This window comes from Danio rerio, chromosome 1 (assembly GCF_052040795.2).
Source record: "Danio rerio strain M-AB ecotype USA chromosome 1, GRCz13ab, whole genome shotgun sequence".
Taxonomy (NCBI): domain Eukaryota; kingdom Metazoa; phylum Chordata; class Actinopteri; order Cypriniformes; family Danionidae; genus Danio; species Danio rerio.
The window spans coordinates 33,105,501-33,121,995 of record NC_141021.1 but is presented as its reverse complement, the minus strand read 5'-3'; the positions used below and the strand labels follow the sequence as shown (position 1 = coordinate 33,121,995).

At 35.9% G+C, this 16,495-nt stretch overlaps 1 protein-coding gene across 3 annotated transcripts in view; it reads right to left on the bottom strand.

Annotated features, from left to right (window-relative positions):
- Window positions 1–11,881: 11,881 nt before the first annotated feature.
- The window catches only part of vps8 (VPS8 subunit of CORVET complex), a 227,585-nt gene continuing 222,971 nt past the window's right edge, over window positions 11,882–16,495 (bottom strand). For all 3 annotated transcript variants that reach the window (XM_087236397.1, NM_001080616.3, XM_087236398.1), the window contains 1 exon segment: window positions 11,882–12,081. In XM_087236397.1, coding sequence (XP_087092523.1) covers window positions 11,938–12,081 — 144 coding nt within the window. In that variant the 3' untranslated portion in view covers window positions 11,882–11,937.

Sequence of the window (16,495 nt, the reverse complement as noted above, 5' to 3'; positions counted from 1 at the left end):
TGAATTATCTCATCAGTGAAGACATTTTCTGGTTAAAGGGCCTGACGATGTGAGCTCTTGTACCATAGAAACTATTTACAGAGAAAAACAGTATGATAAGCCATGTTTCTTTTCGTTCTGCTTAATCAAGTACCCCAAAAAGATATTTAAAATAAACAAATCAATTAGTGTATTTTGACTGCTTTCTTTAATAACTACATTACACAATACTTGTACTTTTACTTTCAGTACTTGAGTAGTAAATTTTGAAATAAACTACTTGTAATACTTAAGTACAAAAAATGTTGAATACTTTTGTACTTCCACTTAAGTATGGTGCTTAAAGAGCACTTCTACTTCTACTCAAGTCAATTTTTGATAAAGCACTTGTACTTTTACTTAAGTATGGGTCTCTAGTACTTTATACATCTCTGCTTACAGACAGAGTGAAATTGTCAGCATTAGCAGCTACTGTATGTCTTTTTAGACAAAGCTTTCTGGCTCATCTTCTTCTATTGACTTTGGCAAACTTGTGAAATATGAAAAAAGTAACCTTTTTTAACACATTTGGAAGAATGCGTTTTCTTAAGAAAAAAGCAGGTGAAAAGTGGAATATTAAAACACAAGGAGATGTTGTATACGAATGGATTCAGTCACGAAAATGTCAAAAAAAAAAAGCTATTGATTAATTGTATAAAGTGGAGAAGTTTATATTATAAAATATTATAAATATAAATAGGGGCGACGCAGTGGCACAATAGGTAGTGCTGTCGTCTCACAGCAAGAAGGTCGCTGGTTCAGCCTCTGCTGGTCCGCTAGCGTTTCTGTGTGAAGTTTGCATGTTCTCCCTGAGTTTGCTTGGGTTTCCTCCGGGTGCACCAGTTTCCCCCACAGTCCAAAGACATGCGGTACAGGTGAATTGAGTAAGCTAAATTGTCCATAGTGTATGTGTGTACGCATATGAGTGTGTATGGGTTTCACAGTGATTGCAGGGGTTGCAGCTGGAAGGGCATCCGCTGCGTAAAACAAATGCTGGATAAGTTGGCGGTTAACTCCACTGTAGCGACCCCAGATTAATAAAGGGACTAAGCCAAAAAGAAAACGAATTAATGAATAAATATAAATAGTAAAAATTTTATTGTATGATATTATATGATCTTTTATTATATTATATTATATTATATTATATTATATATTTATTCATTTTCTTGTCGGCTTAGTCCCTTTATTAATCCGGGGTCGCCACAGTGGAATGAACCACCAACTTATCCAGCAAGTTTTTATGCAGCAGATGGCCCTCCAGCTACAACCCACTTCTGGGAAACATCCACACACACATTCACACACACACTCATACACTAGGGACAATTTAGCCTAACCAATTCACCTATACCGCATGTCTTTGGACTGTGGGGGAAACCGGAGCACCTGGAGAAAACCCATGCGAACATGCAAACTCCACACAGAAACGCCAACTGAGCCGTGGCTCGAACCAGCGACCCAGCGACCTTCTTGCTGTGAGGCAACAGCATTACCTGCTGCACCACTGCTTCGCCCTATATTATATTATATTATATTATATTATATTATATTATATTATATTATATTATATTATATTATATTATATTATATTATATTATATTATATCATATTATATTATATTATATTATATTATGTACAAAATATATAATCAAATGGGATCTTTGCTTTTCAATATTCCATCACATGAACTGCACATGAATCAGATTTTATCACTCCTCTTTCATAAATTTTCAAAGAAAGTGTCATGGTGAAGAATTAAACTCAAAGTAAAAATTACAAATACATTTATTCTAGTGAACTGACTTGCTAACCTCTCACAGTTCTTCGGTAATCTACGGCTGATGCATGCCTCTAAAGTGGTGAAGGAAATGTTAAATATGATGCGATCTGTATTCGTTGTTCAGTGCTGTCATGGACGTATACCATGACAATACTATCACTACCCACAGTAAGCATTCTAGCTAATGTTTTATTATGATCTGAAGAATAAAGACAATGCAGGTAATCAGACTTGCTCAGTCAGGCAATAAAGGTGAAATGAGGTGTTTTAAGACACTCATTATTTTCTTCTTTTTTTTTTATAGACTTGTGCTGGGGAACATTTTAATAAATCGCAATAGCACAGTTGTGTATATGACTCTATAGAAACACAGCTGTGATGGGGAGAAGTAAGAGGGTCATAATTACAGTAATAATGTTGATAGAGAAAGGGTGTCAAACCTTCAGGTGTGCCGCAGCCCTGCAGATTTTAGTTCCAACCCTGTTTCAATACACTTACCTGTAGTTTACGAACAATCCTAAAGAACTCAATTAGTGGGATCAGGTGTGTTTAATTAGGTTAAAACTAAACTGTGCAGGGTGGCCGCCATCCAGGAACTGAGTTTGACACCTGTGTAGAGCATTGTCTCATGATCTCATCCCTCCCATCAGTATATTTTGCATGTGTTTTTATTTAACACACCTGATTTAGATGACCAGCTCATTATCCACATGGAAAGAACCTATATAAACATATGTGTTTTAATATAGGTTCTGCTTTTAATATATGTGACAGATATAAAATTGTCTATTTTTCTATATTATATGTACATACAGTTGAACTTCATTTATTTTCCCCCTTAATTTCTGTTTACGGAGAGAAGATTTTCAACACATTTCTAAACATAATAGTTTTAACTCATTTCTATTAACTGATTTATTTTATCTTTGTCTTGATGACAGTAAATAATAGTTGACTAGATATTTTTCAAGACACTTCTGTACAGCTTAAAGTGACATTTAAAGGCTTAAACAGGTTAATTAGGTTAACTAGGCAGGTTATTATATAACAATGGTTTGTTTTGTAGACTATCAAAACAAAAAAAAATTAGATAAAAGAGGCTAACAATTTTGTCCTCAAAATGGTGTTTAAAAATTTTAAATAAAACAAACTTTCTCCAGAAGAAACAAATATTATCAGATATACTGTAAAAATTTCCTTGCTCTGTTAAACACCATATGGGAATTATTTTAAAAGAAAATAAAGTTCTAAGGGGGGCTAATAATTCTGACTGCAACAGTGTGTGCACATATGTGCACAAGTTCATACATGTACCTATATAGGTACACACACACACACACACACACACACACACACACACATACACGCGCACGCACACACACACACACACACACACACACACACACACACACACACACACACACACACACGCACACACACACACACACACACACACACACACACATATATATAATACATGTGTGTGTGTGTGTGTGTGTGTGTGTGTGTGTGTGTGTGTGTGTGTGTGTGTGTGTGTGTGTGTGTGTGTGTGTGTGCGTGTGTATGTGTGTGTGTGTGTGTTCACCTATATGTTCGGCTATAGGTTTATCTATATATTGGTAAAATTAAAATAACAACATAAAAGGCCAAAATATAGAAATGTCCATTTTTTTATTTACTTTAAACCTAAATACAAATATATATATAGAACAAGAACAACAATATGACAAAAAAACTGAACAGAAAACAATAAATAAAATGGCAAACCATTTTGTTATACATTTCCTTCTTTTCCACCATTGTCAAGAAAGAATAGACCTTATAAATGTATCATTATAGGTTTCCATCTCCTCTAACTTATTTGTCACAGTTAAATTCCATAAGTTGCCGATTACAGTACATATGAAACCAATTTCAAGTGTTTGCACATATATAGGTTTGTGAATTTTTTTTCTTCTTTTTTTTAGTTCTTAGTTATTGCCTTGATAACAGAAAATATGAGCTAGGCACCATGTGGCCAAAGTGGGATATGAGATAATAGGAGACATCTTGTATGTACATATAGGGCTTAGGTGGATATAAATGAGCAATACAGGAGACATATGGCCTGTAAATGCACATATATGGACCCCAATTTTGCCTATGTGGAATATATACACATATATGCAGCATTTATATTATCATATATTTGCATATATACTGCATATAGGTTTCATAAATGCTCAAATATCCTCATATAGGTAGAGGAGCTCCATGCAGAAACTGTGTTCTGGCTGACACTTCACTGCATGGGTTGCATTCCAGTCCACATTTTAATTTAATGCCCTTCTCTCACTGACTTCATAACTGATTGACATGTTACACGGTCCCACTTTATATTAAGTGGCCTTAACTAATATGTACTTACACAAGAATTAATAGTTTGTTACAATGTACCTATTGTGTAAATACATGTATTTACTGTGTACTTATACTTGATTAAATACATGTATGTAATTACATCTGTAATTAACTTTTGTAATTACATTTGTAAATACACTGTTGACCATCCCTTACACCATAACCCACTCTTAAACCTACCTATGCCACCAAACCTGTCCATAACCCAACCTCTATCCCAACTCAAAAGCACCACGTGTCCTCAAATACATTATAAGCACAGTAAGTACATTGTATTTATTATTTGATGTAAGTACATACAAAAGGACCCTTAATATAAAGTGGGACCTGTTACACAAGCATTTGGTACTATTTTGGAGCACTTGGGAACTACACTGTTGTGAAGTCACAATCACATCGTATTCTGAGACATGGGTGCTGAAGTGGACATATGAGGCCGACTTGCTCCCTTTGTCAAAATCGGGGATCAAGGATGTCCATGTAAGTTTCCTTTGTTCACTTGATGAAGTGAAACGCACTTCAAAATGGTGTTTGGGATTCCCCAAGGAGAACAGGAGAGGGGAAGTTCACAAGTGCGTGTCTAAATGAGGACTGGAACATAGCCAAAGTGTGCATTGCTCGCTACCTGAGCATGTTGAGATACTTAATTCACTTCTAAATGTTAATTTATGGATTTGCACAACAGCACTGCCTGCAGCATCTTACTAGAGAAGCGTTGCGTGACATAACTTACCTCTGTAAATAAATACAACATATGAAACATGGAGTGTGCTTCTCGATCAGCTTCCTAGATCAGGAGGTCATGGATCAGTGGTAAGAGGGCAGTGGTAAAAACAGTGATGAGCTTAGTTCACTGCACATTGGGACACCTGTGTGACATGAGAAGGTCATCGTTGTACAACATCAAAACTGTCATTTATGAACAACAGCAAGAATAATATTTTTCATTTTTCACCAATACATTATTTATTCATTTAATACATTTAATACAACATTTAGTAGATGCCTTTATCCAAAGTGACCTACAAATGAGGAAAGAAGCACTTTAAGAGTATGTTCTACAGGTGGTTTGACATGCCCATTCACCCATGGAGCACGCCAAAAATTGCAAGATGCTTTCAGAAACATGGACTGTTGACAAGAAAGTTTGTAGTGGAAACAGAGATGTGAAAGTTTGCCTTGAGTATGTTCTAGAGGGGGTTTATCAAACCCACTCACCCATGGAACACACCAATAATTCCAAAATGTTTTTATAAGCATTAAGCCTTCATGAAACATCTGGTGCATAAGTAGTGGACAGAGAGTGTTACTTACAGGTGGTTTGTCAAGCTCACTCACCTGCGGGAAGCACATTATTAATTTTGCACAATGTTTTAAGAAATATGGAGCAATGATAAGAAAGTGTCTGATGTATACAGAGAGGATTATAGCTAAATAATTTAACTTTTTCAAATATCAGCAATATTTCAACCTTTAAACAATTATGGAGGTTTGCTAGTTCTATGTTTGTTCATGTTACATATAAATAAATACTGTTGCATGTTTAGTTGATCATTATCTTGAGTTAAATTAGAGCAATGTGTTCATTATACAAATAATAATTAAAGAGCGCAGGTCACATTAAGATTTCGGAAAATATGTGATGTTTGATGTTAGACAGGATCTCGAGTTTTTGTCAGAGTGTGAGAGTTTTGTAACAGGAAAGTGAAGGACAACAATAAAAGTATGCAAGTTCTAGTAGCCTACATTACGTGTCATCTTTACTGACATAACGAATAAGACGCACATCTCTCATTTGTTATGTTTGATTCACATGATTCATATTTCCAGTTTCTAAACGTCCATTAACGGAGCATTGTGTGATTTTCATAATGCACTGTGGCACTTTTTCAGTGCACTGGAAGAATTGTGCGATTGAGACAGACTCCCTGTTCAGTGCCCTAAATACTGAACAAGGGAGCTGATCGAGACACACATTTGCTAACAGAAATCATGGTGAAAAATATCCTGCAGAGTCCACTTTGCAGGGAAGTTATTGTTGAATTAGAACAAATGTCTGACCTAAAAAGGGAAACGTGAAATTTTCAGTGCAGTGAGACATGCGGACATGGATTGAAAACGGACGGATATGGAGAACATCATCTCTATGCGGAGGATGGAAATGTGAGGATGAATGAACCTACAGCCTGCATGAGAAGATCTCCTGTTTGCAGCCTTTCATCTTTTCAGCTCAGAGTATCTACTCTGCCTTGATCTTCCCCTTTTGGCGTCAGTGTATCCAAGCAACAGCCAGTGTTCAGTTTCACTTTTACTCATGTAAACGGACTCAGACTTTCACATCAGTCTCCTCTTTTTATCTGATCTTTTATTTCAGCATCACGCTTGTATACAGAAATTGTTATACAAAAAAAATAAAAAACTATTTTCACATTTTTGCCATTGTTTACTCGAGAAAGTAAGCAGACAGTTTCATGAATTTAGAACAAACATACTGATTCTGCAGTTTAATTATTTAACGATTTAATTATTTAAAAAAAAAAAAACTTAATTCTTGCTTCAGAATGTTCCAAGTCCTTGAATTAATTGACTAGGTAAATCAAGCTAAGCCGTGATATTCATAATCATGATATTTGCAATTATTTCACTGAACTGCTTCTCTAAGAAATTTCAATGACTTTTAAATGACTTCAAGGCGATGCAGTGGCGTAGTAGGTAGTGCTGTCACCTGACAGCAAGAAGGTCACTGGTTTGAGCCTTCTGAGTTTCTGTGTGGAGTTTGCATTTTCTCCCTGCGTTTGCGTGGGCTTCCTCCGGTTTCCCCCACAGTCCAAAGACATGCAGTACAGGTGAATTGGGTAGGCTAACTTGTCCATAGTGTATGTGTGTGTGTGTGTGTGTGTGTGTGTGTGAATGAGTGTGTGTGGATGGATGTTTCCCAGAGATGATTTCGGCTGGAAGGGCATCCGCTGCGTTAAAATGTGCTGGATAAGTTGGCGGTTTATTTAAATTACATGTAATAGGATCTAATTTTTTACAGTGTAATGGTGTACACACACTATTAAGAAGCGCTCTCGCTCAGCACAGTGGAGATATCTTTAGTTTTATTGTTTTAGTTATTTGGGATGCGGTGACACACAGTCAAATATTTCTCCAAACAAATCAGGCATTTTTGACGCTCATAAATAATCATAAAGTCCTTGCACGGCAGGTATTATGAGTTTGCTAGAAGTGCAGCTGCTGTGCAGTGAGGGGTTTGCTTCTTAAACAATCTACAACAGTTTGAATACATTGAACAGTAAGAATGATTAACAAACACATAAGAAACAGTTCCTTAAAATTCAAATCTCATCTTCAGTTTCAGGCTCAGGCGTGCTTTGCACTCAGACTACAAACGTACCGTGACAAATCCTAAGTGAACAACGCACTGGCACACCTCTTCCAAGGTATCTGAACCATGCCTGAGCCTGATTCAGAGCACTCACACTTCTCAAACGATAAGTGAAACGGGCCCGGGCACGGTTTGCCTAGCATACTGTGAGTTCGCCCTTATACTTACAACTCTTAAATACTTTTAAAATGTCCATTTTTAACTTACATTTTGAGTAATATTTACAACAGATACTTCTACTCTACTTGCACCACATTTATAGGCAAGTAATGGTACTTTAGCTTATGTAAGAATTTCAGTACTCTTTCCACCACTGGTCATTATGAATTAAAAAGGGAAGTTATAAACAAATATATATGCAAAGAAAACTATATTAATTAGGTTACAAATTAAGTTATATGTGATAAAATTAACTGACACAAGAAAAAAGTACTGAACACATGAAGAAAGAGAGGTGTAGAAAGGCAGTGAAAGCCTAGACTGCAGCTGAAATCAAGCTGTAGAATGGCCTAGCCAATCACTCAAGACCCACAGAATTATCAAGATTTTTACACTCAACTTCTATGGCACAACCATATCTATAGGACAAAAATATATATGTACTGTACTGTATTTGTCCTTGAAAGACTACACATGCCACAGTAGTTTGCTCAATGCTTTTTTTTTTTCTTCAAAATAAGAAACACAAACACTGCATTTTACAGCTCTCTCCACTTGATTTTATATCCAGCAGTATAAAATAAACTCTCCTTAAAACGAGATCAAGACAGCACAATATGATGCCATTTTCGTTTCCTTTCTATTTGTGCTTTATAGAGTGGAAGATCCTTGAAATGGAAAGACTCACGAAACAAGTCTATTAAACAGGTTTTTAATGGCATAGCTTTCTTAGTGATAATGAGATGCTCTTTTACAGTTAAAGGCCTAATCTTTGCACTTTCAGTGTGTTCACACTATTAACCTGCCTCATGCATTCTAACTAACCGTAGTTTGCAATGCATCCTTGTATTGTAGAGCAAATAAAACAGAACTTTTTCCTCCCCTTTTCAAAAAATAAATAATTGTAATATATTACACCTCACATGTGCTTTAAAAAAATGATTAACCTCATACAGCACAACTGAGAGTATGAAAGGTCACGTCGAAAACTTTTCAAAGGTGACCTGCAATATATTTTTTTGCCCTGAATGCACATTTGTCATGTTTCCTACGGCACTTCAGAGACACAGGCCGAGGCTCGGCGCAATCAGAGGGATTTGGAGCCATCATTGAAAAACACTTCATCCTTTTGATTCACTCTCTTCCGCTGCCCACACATATAAACACTCATCGGCACACTTAGAAATTGCCTTTTATCCGCGGTGTTGAAGTGCATAAATGTAGCAGGTGAGATGGAAGCAGTCAGGCCTTTGCTGAACAGTTTAGGGAACATTAGTGCTCTATCTATAGAAGTGTAGGTGGAAAAAAAAATAAGATAGGCAGTGTTGCTGTTTCTTACAACAAGAGGTGTTTTGTTGGTTTCTGTGCTAATATGAAACCAACAAGGAGACTCTATAGTAAGTATCAATGTAGCTACACAACATGATCAGAGCTACATCAACAGATCAGTGTTTGCAGTGCAGCTCTCTGCCTAACACTGTTCAGGACACTCAAATGAGCTTTTAAGAAGAGAACAATGCTTTTTTTGTAGGAGAACAATGACTGCTCTTTGAAGGGTAAAGAACTCAGTTTTTAGCATTCACACACACACACACACACACACACACACACACACACACACACACACACACACACACACACACACACACACACACACACACACACACGTCTCCGTTTCATGTGGATGTGACAGTGTTTGTATTACAGTCAGTGATACTGATTTGCAGATGCAAAGAGGATGTGCTTTTTATCACCATCTAAAAAAAAAAAAAAAAAAAAGGGTCAACCCGCTGACTTGGAGATGGTTTTTCAAAAATAAAGACAATTCTTTCATTATTACATACTGCTGTACGCTACCTGACAAAAGCCTTGTTATCGATCCCAGTTGTAAGAGCAACAAATAAGAACTTGACTTCTAGTTGATCCTTTGGAAAAGTGGCAGAGAGTAGATTTTCTGAAAACTCATCTCTTGAACTGAATCTCAATCATCACAAATACTGCAGGAGACCTATTGGAGCCTTGGGTAAGCTAAATTGTCCATAGTGTATGAGTGTGAATAATTGTGTGTGGATGTTTCCCAGAGATGGGTTGGGGCTAGAAGGGCATCCACTGCGTAAAAACGTGCTAGATAAGTTGCCGGTTCATTCCGCTGTGTTGACTCCGGATTACTAAAGGGACTAGGCCTAAAAGAAAATGAATGAACAGCAGTGTACTTAGCACAAACTGTGCAACAATAATATGCATGCAGCATGTACTATATGTGTGGTTTTACCTTTGAGCCCAATAATGATATGTGAGGACAGCATGGTGTCTAATTGGTTAGCACTGTTGCCTCACAGCAAGAAGGTAGCTGGGTCAGCTGGCATTTTCTGTGTGGAGTTTGTATGTTCTCACCGTGTTGGGGTGCGATTCCTCTGGGTACTTCAGTTTCCCCCACAGTCCACAGACATGCGCTATAGGTGAATTAAATAAACTAAATTGGCTGTAGTGTATGAGTGTGATTAAGTGTGTTTGGGCATTCCAGTTAAAAATATGCTGGATAAGTTGACCCCTGATGAATAAAGGGATCAAGCCGAAGGAAAATAAATAAATTTAAAATGAAATGTGATGTTAGTAGAAAATAATTATTTTTAATGTCACTGAAATAAGGCTAAAACATAGTAAACATGTGTAAAGCTTATGCTAATTCGTTGATAATGATAATTGATTATTATTTTTTTTACTGCCACAAAATAGTCAAAACATGGTATGTCTAACATGCCTTTTGAGTGGAATGAACTTTAGTCCTTAATACATCTGGTTCGGTTCTGTTGCCAAACTCCCCCAAAAAAGTGCATGATGAATTTTCTTGACGGAGGATTTTTGGTGCCATCTGAACCATTAACTATGATTCACACAAATCTATCGATGAAAAAAAAAGTAATATATAGACTATAATTCTATCTATTACACTATAATTATATTTACAGTTTCAATGTATTAAACCCCCTTTGATTTTTTTTTTCTTTTTAAAATATTTCCCAAATGATGTTTAACAGAGCTAACACATTTTCACAGTATGTCTGATAATATTTTTTTCTTCTGGAAAAAGTCTTATTTGTTTTATTTTAGCTAGAATAAAAGCAGTTTTTAATTTGTTAAAGAACATTTTAAGCTATATATTTTGTTCCAATAGTCTACAGAACAAACCATTGTTATATTGCTTAATTACCCTAGCCTGCCAAGTTAACCTTATTAATTTTATTAAGCCTTTAAATGTCACTTTAAGCAGTATAGAAGTGTCTTGAAAAATATCTAGTCAAATATTATTTACTGTCATCATGGCAAAGTTAAAATAAATCAGTTATTAGAAATGAGTTATTAAAACTATTATGTTTAAAAATGTGTCAAAAAAATCTTCTCTCTGTTAAACAAAAATAGGGGAAAAAATAAACAGGGGGGGGCTAATAATTCAGGGGGTTTACTAATTCTGATTGCAATATGTGTACATATACATTGTATATATAATGAATTGGGTAAACTAAATTTGCTGTAGTGAAAAAATATACTGTATGTGTGTGAATGAGAGAGTGCATGAATGTTTCTAAATAGAAGGGCATCCGCTGTATAAAACATATGCCTGAGTAATTAGTGGTTCTGTCCACTATGGTGACCCTGATAAATCAGGGACTAAGCTGAAGAATAGTGATTAAATTAAATCCTTGCTGTGTGCAATTAAGTACTGAACATGATTGTTATGAAATTAGTTTTTTCCTTGTGAGTGTTATGGCACTATTAAAGTTTCTTAAGGTTCTAGTTGTCAGTGCAAGTTCACCTTAAATATATATTAGAGTTTTGGGCTGTGAGGTAAAAGTAGAGAGTTGAGCAATGGGTTGACTTTGAGTTCTGTTGTACTGAATGGGTTGCAGCCAAAACAGTAGCCCAACAGTTCTTCATTAAAAATGCAAAGCTTCTACCACCATCTGGTTCTTATCCGTAGTGAACGCTACAATACTAATGCAGGCTTATCCATCCATAACACCTTCTTTGTCGTTGTATGCTTCAGGTAGCAATGTGTAAATGTTCCTTGAATATATTTAATGATGACTAACAAAGCATTCCTAGTTTTTTAAAACACACAATGTCAAACATTATTTCTGTACAGACATGGTAGTGCTTTATTAAGATTGGTAACAGTGGACGGAGTCATCTATTCCTCCACCAGTGGCGGAGGAGTGAGCTTTAACTGAAAGTTCTCGCTGTGGTAAATGCTTCCTGTTCCTGGATGGGCAGGGTTTGACAAACCGGCCCTCTCAGTGCCATGCGAATGGGTGAGTTCTGTCAGAACAGCAAGCTGAAAAACAAAGAAACAGAAATGAAAATACTGGCAGGGCAACAGCAGTAGAACATTTCATGGTAATGTTAACAATTTAGAAGCAGTTTATAAATAAAACAACATTTTTTATATAGTTAATTACAACAAAAAAGCACATTCCGTATATAATACTGACAGCAAAGTGTATCACAAATGTTAGGGAAAAATGTGTTTATGTATTGGCAAGCAAATTAAACAGTACAAAAAAATAATCATTTTTTAACACCACATGATTTAGTTCACAAAGTAGGCAAAAATCCTCAAATCTTCACATTGAACTGAACGGATCATCAACTGGAACAAAACTAACATTCTGCTAAACTGAATGTGCTTGATATACTGAATTTGATTCATAAATATGAAACACATGCCTAATTTTTATTATTGCATGTTCATCCTTGCAAAACTGCTTCGAATATGACTGCATGATACATTAAAATGAAATCAAAATGTTTATTTAGAAAAAGCTGTGATTTTCATGCACATCTTGTCAGCGAAGCATGGCCCTGTGATCAGTGGTAAATCTCATCTACAGGCCAAAGGGCGTGCTTTCTCACTGAAAATACAAATATGCCGCAAAAGAAATCAAACACAGGATTTAACTGCTTTTATTTATTCAACATGACTAACAATAACATGACTTTAGAATTATCCCAGAATGACTTATACTCAGGCGACACAGTGGTGCAGTAGGTAGTGCTGTCGCCTCACAGCAAGAAAGTGGCTGGGTCGCAGGTTCGAGCCTCGGCTGGGTCAATAGGGGTTTATGTGTGGAGTTTGCATGCTCTCCCTGCGTTTGCGTGGATTTCCTCCGGGTGCTCCGGTTTCCCCCACAGTCCAAAGACATGCGGTACAGTTAAATTGGGTAGGCTAAATTGTCCATAGTGTATGAGTGTAAATGAGTGTTTGTGGATGTTTCCCAGAGGTGGGTTGCGGCTGGAAGGGCATCCACTGCGTAAAAACCTGCTGGATAGGTTGGCGGTTCATTGCGATATGGCAATCCTGCATTAATTAAGGGACTAAGCCGAGAAGAAAATGAATGAATGACTTATACTCAACTATTATGAAAGTAAAGACCTGATATTAAATAGGATTTTTTATTTATTTAAAAAGGAGAGGTAGATCACTGAAAAGTAATGCAAACAGCTGTTAAAATTATTATTTTTAGAATTATTTCAGAATAGTGCTGATTAAATTGTCTGTGCTTTTTTTGGTATTTTGTCAGTAAACTATGGCTTTGTGTAGTAAAGCTGCTCCAGAAAGCAGGTGCTGGACATTTACGGCTGATTACAGAACCATCTTTACTGACAAAATGCGCATGAAATCACCTTTGATTAATCATGCAGTTCTACTTTGACACAATTTGCATTGCATAAAGCATTATAAAAATAAATATTACTTGACTAGACTTATCTTCAGTCATCCACACAAAAGAAAATCTGAAACTCTGCTAACAACTGAAGTTAACCAAAACTATCTGGCTACTAGCATTTTTTAAAATAACTTATTTTGTGTTGCACAAAAGTGAAACCACATACAGGTTAGCGATGTGAATATATTTTGATTTATTACTGGATGAATTATGCCATAAACATGCATTTTACGCATCATATATCGCCAAATCATTAATTGCCATATGAATGGAACAAAATCAATGCCAAAAGCATTAAAATAAAAAGCTTGTTGAATAATACAAACTGAAAATTTTGCAAATGTTTACTCGTGGCAGAACCCCAAAAATTAGAAAAAAGAAGAGAAAGGCAGGATAAATATTAATTTAGAATCACGGATTACTTATTTAAGCGCGATAGCCTAAATAAATGTCATAAAATAATAATATTAATAATCATAAGAATAATAATTTAAATAATGAAAATATATAGCCTATCTCGATCCTGACATAGCCGCGTTAACAGCGCAAACACTTTATAGTCTAATAACCCCTTATGGTTATGCCAAATATTAGACGGTTCTGTATGAATAACTGAAGAGGCTCCTTTAATGCATTCGCTCGTTATGTTAAATTATTTTTAATTACAAAACCCATCCATGCCCAACCTTAAACCATACCTGAACACTCTTTCGAATAGTTCCAAGTAAACTGTTTTGTGTTTCATTCTCATAAAATCTCTCTGGTTTTGCATATCTTTGTTCTTAATTGTTTTTAGCCCTGATAATTATTTTTATCTATTTTGTATTATTATAATATTTCCTCTGCTGTTTCTCTTACGTTTATATTCTTTAGCTGTCAATATAATACTTTACGTCTATGGAAGAATGAGTTAATAAAGATAGAGAATGTGTAACATCATATTTGTCAAAAGACGGTTTATGTGAATGTAATCCCACCGGACTGAGCAGGGATACCGGCAATGGAGACAAATGCTCTGAGGAGGCAAAAGATTGCAGAACATTGTCTGTCGCTGGATCCGAGGAGTGAGGTTTACGCGATCACCAACTGGCTTCCGTTACATAAGGGAAAATATAGATGACCAAAACATCATTTACTTATTTTACTCATATTCCTTTTATTACAAAGTAATAAAATAAGTTGGCGGTTCATTTCGCTGAGGCGACCCTAGATGAATAAAGGGACTAAGTCGAAGAAAAATGAATGAATTAATGATTGAATCCACTATGGAATTTGCAACTGATTTGTGAAATCCTGAATGTGAAATACACTTGAAATGTAATTTGTTAGATATAGAGTTCTGTTTGAAATAGATTAAATGGGTCTACAGAGATTGTGCTCATGTTTGAAACTCATATTTGGAAATTCACTGAGCAGAACAGAAGAAAAAATGGTCCGGATGGGATTTCTGTCTTAGGGTGCTTTCACATCTGTAGTTTGGTTCACTTGGTCCGGACACTAGCTATGTTTCCATCCAAAAATGCGAATAAACTTTATGCGCAAAACTCGATTATCCCATACAAGTTGTGCGAATGAAGCATCGTTTCCATCCAATGAGTCAAAGCGAACAAAATCATCACTTCCTGATTAACTGGCGCCAAATATCAACAGTAAAAACTGCATTTGCTGCAGTAGGAGAAGCTGCATCAATCTTTTCTAAATGAATGCGGAGCACAGGCACTCTTGATTCTGGAGGTCATTAATAATATAATAACATTAATACTGAAATGCTAAGGCGTTTTATAATGGCCAAAACAACATTTCAGATGTTTTATAATGTGCTCAGTCTTATCCATTCACACACATTTTAAGCATTACATGATCTCTTTTAGAGAAAAACTAGATTTTAAGGCATTGCAAACGACGAAGACGCATCGCACGTCACTTCAGGAGGAGACGTGAATTAATTTAGCTAAGCTGCAACATGGTCATCTTCCGGAAATATTATCAACGATCCATCAGGTAATGTCTCTCTCTCTCTCTCAGTTGGTAAAGTGCTGTGAACAAATATCTTGCCTCCACATTCTAAAACGACACAGTGCATCGGACTACAGCAGCTGGATTAGTCCAAAAATGAGCAGTGCTTTTTGCGGTTAGGTCTGTTTAAGTTTGGATCATGTTCTCACCTCAAACGAACCACTCCAGGGTTCGTTCGAAACTGTACAGGAACTACCTCTCGGTATGCTTTTTTGGTCTGCTTTTGGTGTGCACTCGAGTGCGATTGCCTCATTCACACCTGCCCAAACGAACCGCACCAAGAGGGAAAATGAACTCTTGTGCGATTCAACTGAACTAAATAATCAATAATGGTAACACTTTACAATAAGGTTCATTAGTTAATGCATTTACTAACATTAACTAATCATGAACAACAACTGTACAGCATTTATTAATCATAATTGATGCACCATGAGTTAACATGAACTCACAATGAACTACTGTATTTTCATTAACTAACATGAACATATACAGTAGTAAATGTTTTGTTTATTGTTTGTTCATGTTAGTAAATGCATTAATTAACATTAACTAATGAACCTTATTGTAAAGTGTGACCTCAATAATGAGTTGTTCTGTAAACATCACAGTGCTATCGACAGAGGTCAATGCATGCTACTGAACATGTTGCTGACATTTCTTTATTGTGTGCATTTTAGAGTGTAGCAAACACAATCTCATAGAAATTTATATGAAGTTGAACAATCTCATTTGTATACTTCAGTATGATTTGCTCATCCCCCAATTATTGTTTGTTTTAAACAGGGTTTCTGCAGATAGCATAATGTCAAATTTAAGACCTTTTTATGACCATTAAGGATTAAATTTAAGACCTATATCGCAATATCTAAAACATGCGAGAAAATTTAAAATCACAAAATTGGTGGTAAAATAAATGTATTCAAATTGAACAGTACTAAAGACAGGTTAGATGCACCATTGAACTTCGGAAAACAAACAACAAACTTAACAAACTTATCTCTC